At 40.9% G+C, this 20,774-nt stretch overlaps 1 protein-coding gene across 10 annotated transcripts in view; it reads right to left on the bottom strand.

Moving 5' to 3' along the window:
• Positions 1–20,774, bottom strand: part of EHBP1 (EH domain binding protein 1) — a gene marked incomplete at both ends in the record, with an annotated part of 344,370 nt that overhangs the window by 284,902 nt on the left and 38,694 nt on the right. For all 10 annotated transcript variants that reach the window (XM_080711874.1, XM_080711877.1, XM_080711880.1 and 7 more), the window contains 2 exons: positions 1,909–1,962; positions 6,032–6,127. In XM_080711874.1, the coding sequence (XP_080568000.1) occupies positions 1,909–1,962; positions 6,032–6,127 (150 nt within the window). The remainder of the gene's footprint in view (positions 1–1,908; positions 1,963–6,031; positions 6,128–20,774) is intronic.

Below are 20,774 nucleotides of genomic sequence, written 5' to 3'. Positions count from 1 at the left end.
TCAGCATTTTACTTTAAACTTTAATAAGTCTCTACTGTCTTTAAAATGCCTTTATAAAATATACAGTACAGAACTTATGAAACTATTGTTCCCTAAACCTCATGGATTTGAGTGCTTTTTGCAGTCAAATCCAGTATGTATCAAAATAGTCATTTGTTTTACTTGAATCTTTCAGTATACTGTTTATAACCTGCTTTTCACAGACTTAGAACTGCTTTGTAAATTTACCTGGTATTAACTGTGTAATAAGAACACCTTTCTATGAGACAAGAGGATCACAAGTTTGAGTCCAGCCCGAGCAACTTAGCAAGACCTTGTCTGAAAATAAAAAATAAAAAGGACTAGAAATATAGCTCAGAGGTAGAGTGTCCCTGGGTTTAATCCCCATTACCCCCACACACACACATACAAGAATACCTTTCTAAAAACATATATATAGATATACACACACATATATATACATATACATATAATGAGTATACAATGAGTTTTCATATACTTCTGAGTATACAATGAGTTTTCATATACTTCTGCCATAATTACAAGTCAAATTTAACTGGCTTTTCGCAGTACTAGGGATTGAACCACCTCATGCTCACAGATGCTGGCAGGCACTCTACCACTAAATGGGATCTCCTTCATTTGCCCAGGCTGACCTCAGACTTGTGATCCTCCTTTCAGCCTCAGTAGCTGAGTTTACACCATCACACCTAGCTTAATTCTTTAATACACTGAGTCAACAGACACTTCCGATGTATAACAGAGCCAGAAGTATTGCAACCTAGAAGCCATCCACGGGGGATAAGTTCTTGATATGAGAAATAAAGCTGCCTTCTGGCTGCTTCTGTCTTCGGGCTAAGATAAGTATGAAGCTGGCTTTGAGTCTGTAATCAATTTTAGCAAGTGTAAGTTTGTTTCTGTTTTTAAACTTTAATTCCTACTTTAGGTATATTGCTCAAATCTATCACTCAGAAAAGCCAAAATTGTTATCATGTGTGAACCTTTAACATGATGACAATGGCTTAATATACAGCCATGAGAGCTCCCGTACTGTGGACTTGATCTTGCTCCAATCATCCCATTGTCCTAAAAATGGCCCAGTTACTACTGAAAGAAGCATTAGATTCCTTTTTATCACTGAGATACAAAACAAAGTCAGGCACTGAAAAGCAAAATATGATACAAAGCACATTCGCAATCTAATATAAATATGCTTTGGAACTTTGATGATAACAATGGTAAAATCTACTATTCATGAAGAATTATTTAATCGTCACTCTATAATTTTATAGCTGAAAAGTTATGACACTTGCCTATGATCAGAGTTTAAACCTGGAAGAGGTGGGATTTGAAATCACGTCTCTGACTTTAGCTGCCATACTCTTAATTGCTATGTTTTCATTGCCTGTTTACTCTAATCCCTAGCCATTAATCATTTATTGAATACCTACACACTATATATGTCTGCTAGCCACTTGGAATTCTGGAATATGTAAATTAATTCAAGATGATTATTATGATTTTTCTCAAACCAAATAAACAGTTAAAGCATATATGTTACTTTTAAATATTTCAAATGTTCAAATGAGAATCTGCTACGTGAGAAACACCATGCTAGATGTGAAACAGATAAAAAGATGAATAAGACATGATGTTGCCCTCAAGCCTTACACAGAATGCATATAGTATATACATAATATGGCATTGAAGACTCACACTTTTACCAAAAGCATTTCTAACAAACAATTATTATTGGTTATCACTTAATTTAAAAATTTCTAATGCCTACAAATCACTATTTAATTTTCATAAAAAAACATTCCTCCTACTGCCAAATGTTCATGTACTTTAATAACTCATATACAAAGTAAAAAATATGAAAGATGAAGGAATTTTCCATTGGCTTACATTTTCTATGACAAATGTCCACTCTTTGTCCTCAAATTCTTCAGCGTGAGGATCCTGTAACAGAGGCAAGATATGAAAGTGAAATATATACCTTTAGTCCTATCAATCCAATTAAGAAAATATAAATTTGTTTTGAGCTTTCCATACTTTTTTTTGAAGTGAAAGGAAAAACAGCCTACTCTTTTACTTTCAAAATTTCTCTAAATTTAAATCTTTTGTGTGGGGGGGGTGGAGGTTACTGGGTGTTGAACCCAGGGGTATTCTACCTCCGAGCTATACCACCAGCCCTATTTTATTTTTTATTTTGAAACAGAGTCTCACTAAATTGCTGAAAGCCTCACTAAGTTACAGAGGCTGGCCTCAAACCTGCAATCCTCATGTCTTAGCCTCACAAGTACTGAGATTACAGGCATGTGCTACCATACCCAGCCAAGTTATTATTTTATTTTAAACATTTCTCTATTTTACTTTCATTTATACATATCACTATCTTCTATCACTGCAACTATGACAAAACAAAAAGAAACCTGATTGGAGACAAACCTGGTAAATGAACTACAAAGAAAAACTTCACTAAGATTATTAAATGCTCAAACCGGGCATGGTGGCACACACTTGTAATCACAGCACTTGGGAGGCTGAGACAGGAGGATTGCGCATGATTGAAGGTAGAAAACCCCTGGGTTCCATCCCTGTAACACACACACACACACACACACACACACACACACACACACGCGCGCGCGATTATGAAATGTTCATACAAAGCTTTGCCCTCGTCTCTATCCCTCTATTTTTATGGTCCTGGGGATGGAGGTACCTTGTGCTGGCAATCCCGAGAATCACACACAAAAACCAAAAGTGCTACTTGTCTCAAAGTGTTCTTCAATGTGGAGGTTATGCTGACAGGGAGAATTTCTAAGCACTGAAGGGAGTTTTCATAATTAGACAAAATGGTGAATCCGCATGGATTATTAACATCTCTCCACTCCTCCACCAGCCTTGGAAATGCTCAGAAACCTGAGATCCAGCCGGGCGGCGGCGCAGCTTGTCATCCCCGCGCCTGGGAGGAGAGACAGGAGGACCGCGCAGGCTCGAAGCCAGCCGCGCGCTGGCTTAGGAGACCCTGTTTCCATAAAAATGTAAAAATAGGTCTGGGAGTGTAGCCTGGAGGTAGAAGGGCTTCCGGGAACCCCAGTACCACCAAAAAAAAAAAAAAAAAAAAAAAAAAAAAAAAAAAAAAAAAAAAAAAAAACAATAAAAAGACTGAGCAGATGCAGATGAAAGAAGGGCTCTGATATTCCCCTTCTGCACCTTGGGTCCCACGTGCTTCTCAGAGGCAGGCTTTCATTATTTCTCTCTACTTATTTTCTACTCTAATAGTATGATAGCGACTCATACAGTCTGAGCTCTACTGAGAGCCCTATTATTATGAATAAGTTCATACAGGTGAGGGTGAGATAAGAACCTGCCAAAAGAAGTTTCTTTGGTGGTGGTGGGCAGGGAGGGGAAAGAACAGGGTAGAAGAGAAAGGGAAGCTGAAAGCTCTACTTGATGTTTGTTTTCTGGGCTGGTTCTGCCCATGAACTAGGTTTACGGAGAGAAATGACTAATGATGGACTTGGGGCCAAAGAGTGTTACTTAGACACCAAGTAACACAGTATGATACATGCTGAGGGGAGGCATCCTGCCGCCCTCCCAGCCTGCCTTGTTTTTTGAGGAATGCAACATGGCTCCAGCACAGTTAGTATCAAAATAACAGGAATGCCAAATACTTACTGAGCTCTCACCACGTCCTAATTATTGTGCTGTCTTGCTCATCAGAGTAACATAAGACAGGTACCATTTTTACTCCCATTGAAAAGAAGAGAAAACTGAAACCTAAAAGGTGTAACTTCTTACAATGCACAACTAAATGTTAAAGCTATGCTGCAGTTGTAGGTCTGTCTGTTATCTACTTTGTTGCTTCAGTTTAACCATTGTGTCCCCAGGACCAAGAAACTTACCTGGCTCATAGCAGAGCCTCAAGAACATTTGATAAATGAGCTAATGAACATATCTCTCATAAATTAACAAATATTTAACAGTGCCTTATATGTATGTTATACATTAGTTCTTAAAACAGATAAAACATTTTTTCAAGAATTAAAACTAAAGAATAACTTCCACCAGACCAAAAAACATCTGATATGGCAAAGTTAGTAAGAAGATGTGAACAGTCACACAAAAGTTCATTTTTTAAGGGACTTAAAAACAGCACTTCAGAGCCGGGCGTGGTGGCGCAAGCTTGTAATCCCCGCCCTTGGGAGGCGAAGGCAGGAGGAACACGCAGGTTGGAAGCCAGCCGCGCTGGCTTACGAGACCCTGTTTCTAAATTAAAAAGTATTAAAAAAATAGGTCTGGGAGTGTAACCCAAGGCAGAAGAGTTTCCAGGAACCCCAGTACCACCAAAAACCAGCACTTGTACATAATTATATTACAAAAACATTAATGAGAATATCTGCTTGCTTGAATCAATTAGATCTTTTTTATTTATTAATTTATGTATTTATTTTTTGGTAGTGCTGAGGATTAAACCTAGGGGCATCCAAGCTATACCCCTATTTTTGAAACAGGCTCTTACCCTATTTTTGAAACAGGCTCAATTTTTTATTTTTGAAACAGGCTCTTACTAAGTTGTGGAGGGTCTCACTAAGTAGTTGAGGCTGGCTGCAAACCTGGATCCTCCTGTATCAGCCTCCCAAGTACTCAGATTGTAAGACTGTACACCACGCCTGGCTTGTTATTTTTAATTATTATTACTATTTTTATGGTACTGGGGGTGAAGATACCTTGTGCTGGCAATCCCGAGTATCACTCACACACAAAAAAACTAAAAAGCACATATGTTAAAAATAAAAAAAATAAATAAAAAAAACACCTCATGCCAGGTATGGTGGCGCATGCTTGTAATCCCAATAGTTGGGATGCTAAGACAGGAGGATTGTGCAGATTCAAAGCCAGCTTCAGCTACTTAGTGAGGCTCTCAGCAACTTAGTGAGACCCTGTTTCCAAATATAAAATAGGTCTGGGAGTGTATCCCAGAGGTAGAAAGCCCCTGGGTTCCACCCCAGTACCAAAAAAAAAAAAAAAAAAAATCTTGTAAAACAGAGTATGAGATGGAGCATTTATAAGCTACCTTAACATTTGTCATATTTTTTGTTCTCTTGCACTCTGGAATGCTTCCTGAATACGGAAATGAATATACTGCATCACAGAATCACAAGCACTTTTTTTTACAGTGATTTTACACTCAAAGTTCCAACTTGACTTGGCTCTAATTCCATGTCCTATAGGATTTACTAAATTTTTCTAAACTCCATGTTACTAAATTAAGCTTAATGCCATACCTCCTCCCTTCAGTCCTTCTATAAAAGTAACTTAATAATTTGAATAATTCAAAGAAGAAACAAAGCATTTGCTTTCTATTTTCATAACCTCCACAAAAGCTAAAACTAAGACATACTTGCCTCTGCCATCTTTTGGGAGCAGGCAGAGTTGGTTAGGAAAGTAAATATTCTGGTGCTTAATCACCATATGTGTGAAGAGGATCTTATAATGAGCAGAAAGACATATGAACAATTTTGGGTTTGGATCTGCAAACAGTATTTTTCTATGTCATAATATTCATAAATATTAATGTCAAAAATATTTGCCAGATACTAATTTTAAACATGTCTTGTTCTAGAATCATTAATAAAATATTTACTGAATACTAATTTTCAAGCACGTTATTATCAAAAAAGGCTAACAAAATGAGGTATGGGACCAAGTATTCTACAAACCTTAGCTTTACACAGGAAGAGCACTATAACGCTTCCTGTGGAGAGAATGCAGAGACTGGTCAAGAAAAAGTATCTCAGCTGGTCTCAACCGTAACAATTCCAAAACAATCCCCAAATCATTCAGACTTTACAAGGCATAACCCACTTTCATACTGTAATAAACTGCTATAGTCCCCAAAATAATACACATTAGATTCCACACTGGACACAAATGTATGGAACAATAAATGCTAACATATTCTCTCATTTAGAACCATGAGCATATAATAAATTCTATAACTTACAAAAATAGAACTTACCTTAAAAAGTGTTACAGTGATTTCAATATTTTCAGGAAGAGGCCATACAACAACCCCACGGTATGGGTTCTTAATTCCAGGTTGCCAGCTATGAGCCTACCAGAATAAAAATAAAAGTTTCAATACAAAGTGCAGGAAAAGTGTTATCAGTAACTTACAAGAGTATATTTGCCTTATTTAGCTATCCATCTGATCTATTGTCTCCCTCAAACAAAAATGATTAGTAAAATAAATTTTTTTCAAGTATTAAGCTTGGGCCATGATAGTCATATTGCATTAGAGATATGGATTACCACTTATAAACAAACCTTCACACCCACTTTACATGCACAAATACTAAAAAAGATGCAAAATTGAGATAACTCACGCTTTCAAAACCTATTATTTCTCAGTAGATAAAGTTTGACTAAAGCCGGGTGTGGTGGCGCACGCTTGTAATCCCAGCATTCGGGAGGCTGAGACCAGAGGATCGCGGTTTGCAGACAGCCTCAGCTACTTAGTGAGGCTCTCTGCAACTCAGTGAGACCCGGTTTCAAAATGAAGAATAAAAAATAGGGCTGGGGGTGTAGCTCGGAGGTTAAATGCCCCTGAGTCCCATCCCCAGACCTAAAAAAAAAAAAAAAAAAGTTTGACTAGGAGAAATATCTTTTGAATTATTTTCATAATTAAGTTTTTTTTTTTTTTTTTTTGGTGGTACTGGGGTTCCTGGAAGCCCTTCTACCTCCGGGCTACACTCCCAGACCTATTTTTACATTTTTATTTGGAAACAGGGTCTCCTAAGCCAGCACACGCGGCTGGCTTCGAACCTGCGTGATCCTCCTGTCTCTGCCTCCCAAGCACGGGGATTACAAGCGTGAGCCACCATGCCCGGCCATAATTAAGAATTTTAAGGCAAATTTTTTTTTTCTTTGGTACTGGGGCCTCCGAGGTCAGGATAAGAGCCTGCCGAGGGGTTAGGCCGGTGCTGGGGCCAGCGAGGCCGGCATCGGAGCCTGTCGTGAGGCAAGGCCGGTACTGGGGCTTCCGAGGCCAGGATAACAACCTGCCGAAGGGCTAGACCGGTGCTGGGGCCAGCAAGGCCGGCATCGGAGCCTGCCGTGAGGCGAGGCCAGCATCGGAGCCTGCCGTGAGACATGGCCAGTGCTGGGGCCTCCTAACCCGGGAACAGAACCTGCCGAGGGGTTAGGCCGGTGCTGGGGCCAACGAGGCCGGCATTGGAGCCTGCCGTGAGGCTAGGCCGGTGCTGGGGCCTCCGAGGCCAGGATTGGAATCCTGCCAAGGGGTTAGGCCGGTGCAGGGGCTAATGGCCAGCATCGGAGCCTGGCGTGAGGCAAGTTCACTCCTGCGGCCTCCAAGGCCGGGACCAAAGCCAGCTTAGGGGTTAGACCGGTGCAGGGGCTAGCGAGACCAGAACTGGGGCCTCCCATGAGGCAAGGCCGCTGCTTGAGCCAGCGAGGTCTGGATCAGTCCACCAGGTAGCCAGGCCACTACTGGGGCCGTCAAGAGTGGGATCAGTACTTGCAACGCAGCATGCACAGAGAAATATCACAGAAAATATAAATCAGACGCTTCTCTTAATCAGCAATAACTAGGAGGAAAAGGGCAACAGGAAGAGGTTGAGCTATAGAAAGGGCCCTATAGTGAAGCAACTAATGTGACCAATCAGAGGGTATGTAATAGTGGAGGACGGAGCCTCTTTAAAACGCAGGAGGTACATAAACAAATGTATCAAAGTAAATCACCAAAGAAGCGTGTGATGGAGGGAGAGGGAGGGAATGGGATGGGGGCTGGAGGAGGGCTAATTGGATGATGTGTGCTTGTATATCCTCTCAAGTCTTGTACTCCAATGTGATTGATATATGACTACAATGCACCAATTTAAAAAATAAATTAATAAAAAAAAAGAAAAAAAAAAGAAAAATTTATCTGGGAATTATAACACACATCTGTAATCCCAGTACCTGTGAGGCTGAGGCTTGAGGCCAGCCTCAACAATTTAGCAAGACCTTCAGCAACTTGGTGAAACTTTGTTTAAAAGATATATAAAAATGAAAGGATTTGGGGGGTGTAGCTGCTATTCACTCATTCCATTTGCCATGTAATATCCTAGGAACTGGAAAAGTAAAAAGCATCCAACTTAGGGGAGACAGACAAAATAATTCAGTAGAATATACAGTAAGTTAAGTGTTATGGAGAAAAATGAAGTAGGGAGGATGGAAGGCAAGATAAAGTAATATTTTTTCCTTAGAGTACTCAGGGAAGGCGTCACTGAGATGGTAACACTTGAGAAAAGGCCACCAGAAAATGGAGAAATAAGACACATAATACACGGGAAAAGCTTTCTAGGGCAGAAGAAACAGCGATTAGTGCTGAGGCCCCTAATAGCAACAAGGCCCCTAATAGCAACATGGCTGGAGCATGCAGTCAGGAAGAGAAGCAGGCGATGAGACCAGGGAGATAATGGGGCCTACTCTTATAAAGTCCTGGTGAGCCACTGCAAAGGCACTGGTTTGTACTCCGCAAGAGAGAGGAAGTCACTGAAAGTTTTTAAACAGAGGAATGATAACCCAAGTTATGTTTCAACAAATTCACTTTGGGGTGTTCCAAATATGCTCCAGACAAAAGAGGAAATACCTAAAATCAATTAAGAAGCCACTGCAAGCCAGGCCCACATCTGTAAGCCTGGATTCAGAAGGCTGAGGCAGGAAGCTAACAAGTTTGAGGGACAGCCTGGGCAATTCAGTGAGACCCTGTCTCTAAATGAAAAATTGAACAAACAAAAAAGGCTAGAGATACAACTCAGTGATAAGGTGCTCCTGTTTGGTGTGGAGGTGAGAGTGGGGATGAGGTGGGGAGCATTACCACCATCACCAGCAGAAGCTACTACGATAATCCAGGGAGAGCTGATGGTGACTTGTCCTGGGATGATAGAAAAGTGGTACTAAGTACCAGATTCTAGGTATATTTTTACATTTTCTAGATAGAGTCAACAAGATTTGCTGTTTTATTTTATGAGAGAAAGAAAGCAGCCATAGATGATTCTAAGTTTTTGCCCTCAAGCAAGTAGAAGAAAGAAACTGCTATTAGTATGTGTGCGGCAAGACTGTGGAAAGGACAGGTTTGAAAAGTAAGTTCAGGAGCTTCGTTTTATGCACATTAAATCAGTTGCCTTTTAGATATACAAGTGTGGGTGTTCACATAGGTTTGTTGGAGATATATCTATACATACATATATATATAGAGAGAGAGAAGGTGTGAATTATAAACTCGGGAATCATCAGCATGTAGGTGATAGTTAAAAGCATAAGAGTGGATATGATCCCAAGGGATTGCATACAGACAGAAAATACAAGAGTCCAAGGACTGAGCCCTTAAGCACATTAACAAGTCAAGAAAATGAGGAAGAATTGGCAAAATTATGTCACTGAAGTTTAAGGAAAACCAGGAGTGTTTGGTATGATTAGAGTCCAAGAAAGAAGATGTTTCAAAGAGAAGGGAACAATCATCTGTACCAAATGTTAATGATAGGTCAGAGAATGAGGCCTGGAAATGACCCCAGATTTAACAAAGCAGAGCCATTAATAACTTCACAGGAGCAGTTTCAATGGAGTGGTGAGAGCAAAAGCCATATAATGGATTCAAGAAATATAAGAGAAAAGAAATTAAAGACAGAAAATATAGTCAACACCTCTGAGGAGAAAGAAGTTAGTGCTGAGGGGGTGGTATCAGAAAAATTTTTTAGAAGAGAAAAATATCTTCCTGGTAGTTAGTGGGAAATATACAGTTGAGATGGAAAACTTGATGCTGCAGAAGAGAGAAGGGAAAGTACTGTCCTTAACAGTATACAATGAGACAGGTTGGCGTTTCTGGAAGCACAGACCATTTTTCCATGTTAACAGCAAAGGAGGCACAGTATATGAATACAGATTCACGTCAGAGAGCAGACTTAACAGATGGGGGAAATGAGGCACAGATTTGACCAAGTTCTCACAGCTGGATTTGATCCAGGCCATGGAAACGAAAAGGGATCATGATCATGGAATCTAATGACATACCAATCTTACCATGTCTTATTAGTTAAAATGCTGGCAGAATTGGGGAAATGCAAATCAATATGGCACTGAGAGTTCATCTAACTCATGTTAGAATGGCAATCATTAAGAATATAAACAATAATAAATGCTGGCGAGGATGTGGGGAAATAGGAACCCTCATACGCTGTTGGTGGGACTGCAAACTAGTACAGCTGCTATAAAGATCAGTGTGGAGGTTCCTTAAAAGACTGGGAATGGAACCACCACATGACTAGGCTATTCCACACTTCTTGGGATCTTCCCAAAGGAACCGAAGCCAGAATACCATAGGGATACATGCATATCTATGTTTATAGCAAACGATTCACAAGAAGCAAACTATGGAACCAGCCTAAGTGTCTGTCAGTGGATAAATGGATTACAAAATTATGGAATACACCTACAATGGAATTTTATTTCAGCCATAAAGAGAAAAAAGTATGTCATTCGCAAGAAAAATGCATAGAACTAAAGACAATTACAGTAAGATCAGCCAGTCGCACAAAGTGAAAAGTCTTATGTTCTCACTCATATGTGGAAACTAGAAAGAAATTGGGAAACAGAAGAGAGGACTTCAGATAAACGAAGGGAGACAGTAGTAGAATATTGGAAGGGGAGACAGGGAGGGAGATAGGGAGGTAATTGAAAAAAATGATAGCAGAAGATACAGGTTTAATAGTGCATTCCAAATCCAACTCACAGATTGTCAGTAATTCTCCCTCTGTTTTGTTCTCCATTGATCTGATCACAAAATTTCAGGTTAGGAGAAAGAAGTAGAGACTCACCAGAGACTTAGCACACCACAGCCAAAGGTAAAGAACTACATTTTTTTTTTCATAAAAAAAATTTTTTTCTACAGATTCCTCTATTCCCTTACCTATTTCCACACCTACTGAAAGCACTGGAACAAAATTTAAAAATAAATAATCTCCATTTTGAAAAAATTCTGCCTACCTTAAATAATCCTTAATCAAAACTCTACTCTGCACATTTAATCCTGAAAACTTAGGACAACCCTTGTTTCATGCACTATAATGGTAAATCAAATTATCCTATCGGTCTCTTCAAGCTTCCCATAATTATATTTCATAGCCTCTCCATACAATAAAAACATAAAATGTAAGAACATAAACTGAACCTTTCTCATTAGCCACAGCAGAAAGGATAGGATACTTCTAAGATTCTCATTGAGAAGAAATGACCATCAAAAATTTTTAGACAAGAAGATATCCTTAGATCTAATCTAGGCCTGGACAAATATATATATATGCAAGCAAAGAGAATATTTTTGCCTGCACCAAGACTAGTAATCAGTAAGAGAGCCCAGACTCCATGATTCAGAGTTCTTCACCCAATTCATATAATTCCCAGCTGTGTCCCTGATTCATATAGTGGTCAAGAAAAGAGTCTCTTATCCCTAAAAACTCAGAAATCCAAAGTGGGAGAAGCAGGAAATATGGAAACCTCTTAATAAATGGAGAGGAAGATGACAGCTTCAGATGATTTCCTCGGGCATCCTCAAACCCAGTGCTCTAAATGACCTCTTCCAAAGTCAGTCTTGGATCAGGGAGCAGTAATGAGAATGGTGAACAAACAAAATATAATTTGCTTACCAAACAAAAGTTCTTTTTTTAAAAACATAAAAGAAGATATAGTGTTCTAGTTCTCAAGTTGCTAGGAAGCTGCCATTTTCTTACCATTCTTTTGAGCATCTCTCTCCCCAGAGAAAAAGATTTAAATTAGATCTGTGGCTTTCTGATATTCCTTTTGAGACTACAACCTAGCTAAGTTAAGACACTGTAACAACATCAATTAGTCTATCTAAATAGCTGACAATAAGTGTAGTCAGTGCCAGCTTTACATCATTACATAATTTTTACATGTTACATAGAAAAATAGAAAACCAGGCTTGGTGGCACATGCTTGTAATCCCAGCATTTGGGAGGCTGAGACAGAAGGATCACAGCTTGCAGACAGCCTTAGCTACTACTTAGTGAGGCCCTTTGCAACTCAGTGAGACCCTGTTTCAAAATACAGAATAAAAAAACAAGGCTGGGGGTGTAGCTCAGAGGTAGAATGCCCCTGGGTTCTCCCCGGTAGCGCCAAAAAAAAAAAAAAAGAAAGAAAGAAAGAAAGAAAGAAAGAAAGAAAGAAAGAAAGAAAGAAAGAAAGAAAGAAAGAAAGAAAGAAAAGAAAAATAGGAGACCAGTAAAACTTACTAGAGAAGAAATCAAGAATATAAGATGGAAAACATGAAAAAATGGTATATTTTCCAAGAATTTACTATAATTTCTTCTTCACACAATAGAAATTCAAGAAACTGAAGCTAGAAAAAGAATGAAAAATCTAATATAGGTAACTAAAATAAACATTTAATTGTACTAACCAAAGGAAACAATAATTTAGGTTCTTCAGAGATTAAAATAGAAGCAGCTGCCAGGCGTGGTAGTGCAAACTTGTATTTGAGAGGCTGAAACAGGAGGATCACAGGTTTGTGGTCAGCCTCAGTAAGGCCCTCTACAACTTAGTGAGACCCTGTTTCAAAATAAAAATAATAGGACTGAATTCCTCTGGGCTCAATTCCCAATACCACAAAAAAGCTTTAAAAAAGAATTAGAAGAATCATATCACTGGTAAGTATCAGCCTATGAGAACACTGATCAGTTCATTCAGGTAATAGAAAGGATTTCCCTAGAAAAGAAATACACACACAAATACATGTCCAGTAATTTGTCTCCTTAGTATAGTTAGGAAAGGCAGGCTATTTAATCATTTGCCAAAATCCTGATGCAGTAATCTAGGTTACTCAGGTCCCATTAGATGGCTTTTCTCATTTTTTAGATCACATCACAGATCCTCTGGCATCTGCCAGAGGCAGGTAGGTGTAGGAGAAAAGCAACCTGTCTCAATATTAAACATTGACTATAAAATGTCATCTTTTCTAATTATTTCACATCATACCTTACCTAAAACATTGGCACCTTGTATGAAACTAAATACAATAAATAGCACTTATTTGTTATTTCTGATTCCTGCAAAATAAAAATACTTCACTGATAATTTGTAATTGTGATGTATTTATTAAGATGGTTGTTGATACATGGGATTGCATGAAACTGAAGAGCTTCTGTTCAGCAAAGGAAACTATCAAGAACCTCAATCGAGAGCCAACAGAATGGGAGAAGATTTTTGCCACCTACACCACCGATAGAGGACTCATATCTAGAATATACAGAGAACTCAAGAAACTCAACACTAAGAAAACAAAGCATCCAATAACAAAATGGGCAAATTAACTGAATAGACATTTCACAAAAGAAGAAATTCAAATGGCCAATAAATGCATGAAAAAATGCTCAACATCACTGGCAATCAGAGAGATGCAAATCAAAACTACCCTGAGATTTCACCTAACTCCAACTAGAATGGCCATCATTCAAAACAAACAAAAACAGATGCTGGCGAGGATGTGGAGAAGTGGGAACTCTAAGACATTGTTGGTGGGATTGCAAATTAGTGCAACCACTTTGGAAAACAGTATGGAGAATCCTCAGAAGAATGGGAACAAATCTACCATTTGATCCAGCAATACCACTTCTGGGTATCTACCCAAAAGAAAAGAAACCAAACTACCAAACTAATGCATGTGTATCTATGTTCATAGCTGCACAATTCACCATAGCCAAACTATGGAACCAGCCAAGATGTCCATCAACAGATGAATGGATTACAAAACTGTGGGATATGTACACAATGGAATTGTACTCAGCCATCAAAAAAACTCAATTACATCATTTTCAGGGAAATGGATGGAACTGGAGGACATTATGCTAAGTGAGATTAGTCAGTCACAAAAAATAAGAAATCAGATGATTTCCCTAATATGTGAGAGTTAGGGAGAAATGGGTCATAGGAGGAACTCTAGATGTAAAGGAAATCCTATGGAGGAGCAAACAAGTCAACCTAAAGAAGGAGAAAGGAGGGGGAAAGAGGAAAATCTCTAAAACACACAATGTACTTAAAACATATCTAAGTCAACCACTAAGCCGAGCAAGGAAGGGAGGGACGGGGAGGGAATGGGGTGGAAATTGGGTAGGAGTTAAATCAGTGATGTGTACATGTCTGTACACACAAGTTTTTTACCCCAATATGATGTATTAATATAATGCACCAATAAAAATTTTTTAAAAAGATGGTAATTTTCAGTTTCTAAAACTGTATATAGCCGGGCGTGGTGGCACACGCTTGTAATCCCAGCATTCGGGAGGCTGAGACCTGGAGGATCGCAGTTCGTGGACAGCTTCAGCTACTTAGTGAGGCTCTCTGCAACTCAGTGAGACCCGGTTTCAAAATAAAGAGTAAAAAATAGGGCAGGGGCTGTAGCTCGGAGGTCAAATGCCCCTGGGTTCCATCCCTAGACCCGGAAAAAAATAAAATAAAATAAATAAAAAATAAAACTGTATATACTCACATGTTTAAGATATCACATATAAAGTCATCTTAGTACTGCTAACAGTGCTGCCATTAAGCAAAGCTCTGCGGGCTCACCCTTTCTTTTGACATGAAAAGGTACACTTTTCTTCTAGTACTGGGGTTTGAACTTAGGGGCATTCTACCTTCAAGCTTCACCTCTAGCCTTTTTTTATTTTGAAACAGGATCTTGCTAAGTTGCTGAGAGGTCTTGCTAAATTGCTCAGGCTGGCCTTGAACCTGTGATCAGCCTCCTAAATTCTGGTATTATAGGTGTGTGCCACACACCCAGCTGAGGGTATATATTTTAAAAGCTGCAGCACAACTACAAAACAAGAAAATGAAAGATGGCAGTGCTGTCAAAAAACTGGTGAGGGCTTTAAAGCTCTGGTTTCCTTTAGAATTCTCCTGTCTCACTGCAAGCTTAAATTTCTAGTTAAGAAAAATAACTTAAGGCAACAGAACTATTGTACCATAACTTTTCTGGTCTATCTTCACCTATCATATTGTCCTATATTATGCTGAAAAATAAATTATTCAAACATTTATAAATCAATTACAGCTGACAAAGTCTTTGCCATATATAAATACTATGATTTGCTAAAAGGAGATGGGAAAATGTATATTGTGTTAATTAGATACAATAATTATTATCTCAATAAAAATGAATCTGCAATGAGCTATTTGAATACTTAGCTATAAAAATATAAATGTACCAACAGAAAATGAACAATAAACTAGAATTAAACTTTAAATAAGGCAGCTGGGCATGGTGGCACAGACCTATGATGCTCATACTCAGGAGGCTAAGATAAGGAGGATCACAGGTTTGAGGACAGCCTCAACAATATAGTGAGACTCTCAGCAACCTAGCAAGACCCTGTTTCAAAAAAACGAAAAGGTCTGGAGTATATCTCTGAGGTAGAAGGTCCTTGGGTTCAATTCCCCGTAGCACAAAAAAAAAAAAAAAAAAAAAAAGGAAAGAAAAAAATTAAGTAAGGCAATGAATGCACTTATTATTTTACTCTTTTTTTTTTTTTTTTTTGGTGGTCCTGGGGTTCCTGGAAACCCTTCTACCTCCAGGGTACACTCCCAGACCTATTTTTATATTTTTATTTGGAAACAGGGTCTCTTTTGCCAGTAAGACTGGCTTTGAACCTGCGTGATCCTCCTGTCTCCGCCTCCCAAGCCAGGGATTATAAGCGTGCACCACCACGCCCAGCTATTTTACCCTTTTTGTGTGTGTGTGGTACTAGGGATCAAACCCAGGGACAGTCTACCTCTGAGCTACACCCCAGACCTATTTTTTATTCTTTATTTTGAAACAGGGTCTCACTGAGTTGCAAAAGGCCTCACTAAGTAATTGAGGCTGGCTGTGAACCTGGGATTCTCCTGTCTCAGCCTCCCAAGTACTGGGATTACAAGCATGTGCCAACCACACCCGGCTTTATTTTATTCTTTAACAGTTAGTAAACCAACTTTATCTGGGCAAGATACACTTATATTTAAGATACTCAAAATCGAGAAAGATAAATAGTAAGCTATTAGGTGAGGAGAAAAAGATCACTGTGTAGTTCAAACTCTTTTCAATACACATTAAAAGACAAAACTATGGCAGGCATGGTGGCACATGCTTGTAATCCCAGCATTCAGGAGGCTGAGATTGGAGGATCGGATCTTGGTTCACAGACAGCCTCAGCTACTTAGCGAGGCCCTTCACAACTAAGTAAGACCCTATTTCAAAAATAAAAAGATTTAAAAATGGGGAGGGGGTGCTGGGAGTGTAGCTCGGAGGTACAATGTCCCTAGGTTTCATTCCCAGCACTGCAAAAAAAAAAAAAAAAAAAAGAAGAAGAAGAAGAAGAAAGGAAGGAAGGAAGGAAAAAAGGAAGGAAGGAGAAAATTAAAAACTAAAGCTGGGCATGGTGGCCCATACTTGTAATCCCAGCATTTGGGAGGCTGAGACAGGGGGATCATGGCTTGAGGACAGCCTCAGCTACTTAGTGAGGCCCTTTGCAACTCAGTGAAACCCTGTTTCAAAATAAAGAATAAAAAAATAGGGCTGAAGGGTTTAGCTCAGAGGTAGAATTCCCCTGGGTTCCATCCCCAGTACCTCTAAAAAAAAAAAAAAAACTAGAATTTCTTTCTTTGCCAATACTTGTAGAAATCTGTGCCCCTTATTGACTGCGAAATGATGTCAATGGCACTTAGCAGTAAATAATATATATTTTAAATGAAAAGCATCAGGAAACAAAAGAATCTTTCAGAAAAAAATCTAGTCCTAGTCTTTGTATTTAATATAAATGATAGCTCACTTAAAAAAAAAATAACCAGTGGAAACAAGTTTTGTTTTGCGGGGTTTTTTTTGTGGGGGAGAAGAATTTCAAATCTCAAGTTTCTCAAGACTTTTCTTTTAAAAAATCATTTGCAGCAATGCTTGGTGGCTCACACTTTTAATCCCAGTAGTTGGGTGGCTGAGATAGAAGGATCACAAGTTTGGGGCCAGCCTCATTAATTTAGAAAGATTCTCAATAACCTAGAAAGAAGTCCCTGTTTCAAAACAAAAAAATAAGCCAGGCATGACCTTTTTTTTTTTTTAAATGGGATCTCACTAATTTGCAGAGGGCCCCACTAAGTTGCTGAAACTGGCTGTGAACCTACGATCCTCCTGTCTCAGCCTCCCAAGTACTGGGGGATTACAAGCATGCACCACCACACCCAGCTGAACAATAATTTTTATACAAGTTTTATTCACAATAATGAATATCCACAAAAATAAACTTGAAACAATATAAATGTTCTTCAGCAGAGGATAATTAAATTGTAGTATAATCACATAATGGAACACTACAGCAATAAAAAAAACTACTAAAAAACATAAGAGCATAAATAAATCTTGAAGACATTATGATGAGCAAAAGAAGGCAGTTATAAAATAGGACTATTGTCCTATTCTAGAACAGGGAAAATTAGTCTATGGTGTTAGGACATCAAAACAGTGGTTGCCTTTGAGTGTGGGGAATTGACTAGAAGAGGAAAAATGAAAAAAGGTAGTGAAAATGGTCTGTATTTTAATAGGAGTGGTTAATTACACAAGAATATAATGTTGATCAAAATACATTGGAGGGCGGGGCACGCCAGCTGAGGCCTGGGCCGAACTGCGCGTAGCACGCCAGACCCCTGGAGAAACCGGGCCCAGTAAGATGCTGGGTTCCGGGCGGGGGTCACGCGGGGCACGCCAGCTGGGGCCCGGGTCGCGGGACTCTGAGCCCCAGGCCAAACTGTGCTTAGCATGCCAGACCCCTGGAGAAACCGGGCCCAGTACCCTGGGACCCAGGCGGGAGTCAGGTGGGGCACACGTAGCACACCAGACCCTTGGAGAAACCGGGCTCAGCACCCTGGGTTCCGGGCGGGCATCGCACGGGGCACGCCAGCCAGGCCCGGGTCGTGGGACCCTGGGTCCCAGGCGGAGCAGTGCGGAGCACTCTGGACCCATGGGGAAACCAACCGGAATATAGTGCTACTGAGTAAGTGCCTGATCCCACTACCTCCTCAAACCACATATACTGTCTTTTCTTATTTAAAAAAAAAAAAAAAAAAAAGGAAAAGAAAAAGAAAACGAAAATGAAAAAAAAAAAAAAAGAAAAATATCAGAGAGGAGTTAAGAAAGCCGTTGCAGATGCCAGGACACTGGAGATGCAGACAAAACTTATCTAAATGCACTGGAACTTATGGAAAAATTCCCCGTGAAGGAGGACTGCTGTTTCTCTATATTGTTAAGAATCTTGGACATCACCTGTAAAGAGAGTTTAGCGGAGACCAAGGAGAAAGGCGGTGTTGAAAGAGTTCTCTGCGATGGTGGTGGAGACTTGTATTCAGGAGAAGCAGAAACCGGATCCTACCAACCTTATTTTTTTGGAGAAATTACACCAAATGTCGAATGCTACCATCACGCATGCTTAGGAACACTGGACAACATTCAGAATAAAAAAAGAGCCTGGGAAGGATTTGAAATGGTGGAGGCAGTGGCAATGCCAGTGGCCAGTACTCAGGGGAGGCAGACATCTGATACATTACACCTGGAACCTTTGAAATAATAACCACAGAGACAGTGATCGGAACCTGCTGAGGGGTTAGGTGGGTGCCGGGGCCAGTGGCCGACATCGGAGCTTGCCGTGAGGCAAGGCCACTACTGAGGCCTCCGTGGCCGGGATTGGAGCCTGCTGAGGGGTTAGACCGATGCTGGGGCCAGCGAGGCCGGCATCGGAGCCTGCCATGAGGCAAGGCCGGTACTGGGGCCTCCAAGGCCGGGATAAGAGCCTGCCGAAGGGTTAGGCTGGTGCTGGGGCCAGGGAGGCTGGCATCGGAGCCTGCCGTGAGGCTAGGCGGTGCTGGGGCCTCTGAGGCCGGGATAAGAGCCTGCCGAGGGTTTAGGCCGGTGCTGGGGCCAGAGAGGCCGGCATCACAGCCTGCCGTGAGGCATGGCCGTGGCTGGGGCCTCCAAGGCCAGGATCAGAGCCTGCCGAGGGGTTAGGCTGGCTGTGGCCAGCGAGGCCGGCATCGGAGCCTGCCGTGAGGCAAGGCCAGTACTGGGGCCTCCGAGGCCAGGATAAGAACCTGCCGAGTGGTTAGGCCGGTGCTGGGGCCAGCGAGGCCGGCATCGGAGCCAGCCGTGAGGCAAGGCCGGTACTGGGGCCTCCGAGGCCAGGATAAGAGCCTGCCGAGGGGTTAGGCCAGTGCTGGGGCCAGCGAGGCCGGCATCGGAGCCTGCTGTGAGGCGATGCCGGCATCGGAGCCTGCCGTGAGGCATGGCCGGTGCTGGGGCCTCTGAGGCCAGGATAAGAGCCTGCTGAGGGGGTTAGGCCAGTGCTGGGGCCAGCGAGGCCGGCATCGGAGCCTGCCATGAGGCAAGGCCAGTACTGGGGCCTCCGAGGCCAGGATAAGAGCCTGCCGAGGGGTTAGGCCGGTGCTGGGGCCAGCGAGGCTGGCATCGGAGCTTCCCATGAGGCAAGGCCGGTACTGGGGCCTCCGAGGCTGGGATTGGAGCCTTCCGTGAGGCTAGACGGTGCTGGGGCCTCTGAGGCCGGGATCGGAATCCTGCCGAAGGTTTAGGCCGGTGCAGGGACCAATGGCCAGCATCGGAGCCTGCCGTGAGGCAAGGCCACTCCTGCGGCCTCCAAGGCCGGGATCAAAGCCAACTGAGGGGTTATGCTGGTGTGGGGGCCAGCGAGACCAGAACCGGGGCCTCCCATGAGGCAAGGCCACTGCTTGAGCCAGCGAGGTCTGGATCAGTCCACTGAATAGCCAGGCCACTACTGGGGCCATCAAGAGTGTGATCGGTACTTGCAATGCAGCATGCACAGAGAAATATCGCAGAAAATATAAATCAGACGCTTCTCCTCATCAGCAATAACTAGGAGGAAAAGGGCAACAGGAAGAGGTTGAGCTATAGAAAGGGCCCTATAGTGAAGCAACTAATGTGACCAATCAGAGAGTATGTAATAGTGGAGGACGGAGCCTCTTTAAAATGCAGGAGGTACATAAACAAATGTATCAAAGTTAATCACCAAAGAAGCATGGGATGGAGGGAGGGGGAGGGAATGGGATGAAGGCTGGATGAGGGCTAATTGGATGTGTGCTTGTATATCCTCTCAAGTCTTGTACTCCAATGTGATTGATATATGACTACAATGCACCAACTTAAAAAATAAATTAATTAATTTAAAAAATAAATAAAACAAAATACATTGGAGTATATAACTAAATCTGTGCATTATATTACATATAAAATTTGGTTCAACAAATATTAAACTTGAAAAGATATCCTTAATAAAATTTAAAAATTTGGCCAGGTGTGGTAACGCATACCTATAATCTCAGTACTTGGGAGGCTGAGTCAGGAGGATCACAGGTTCAAGGACAACCTCAGCAAGTAGTGAGACTCTCATCAGCCTACTAAGATCCTGTTTCAAAATAAAAATAAAATAGGAATGGGGGTTAGATCAGTTAGAATGACCCAGGTTCAACCCCAGTACCACAAAACTAAATAAATTAATTAAAAATTGAGAAAAATTTAAAACCTCAATTAATATTAACAATTTTTTCTTATTATAGGCCTATGTATAAAAAACAATAAATATGTGTATGGATATTATTACTTATAAAAGTATATTCACATCTATCTACTGAACAGAATTTTT

Source organism: Muscardinus avellanarius (genome assembly GCF_963383645.1).
Source record: "Muscardinus avellanarius genome assembly, chromosome: 15".
Lineage (NCBI taxonomy): Eukaryota > Metazoa > Chordata > Mammalia > Rodentia > Gliridae > Muscardinus > Muscardinus avellanarius.
This window is presented reverse-complemented; position numbering and strand designations above follow the sequence as displayed.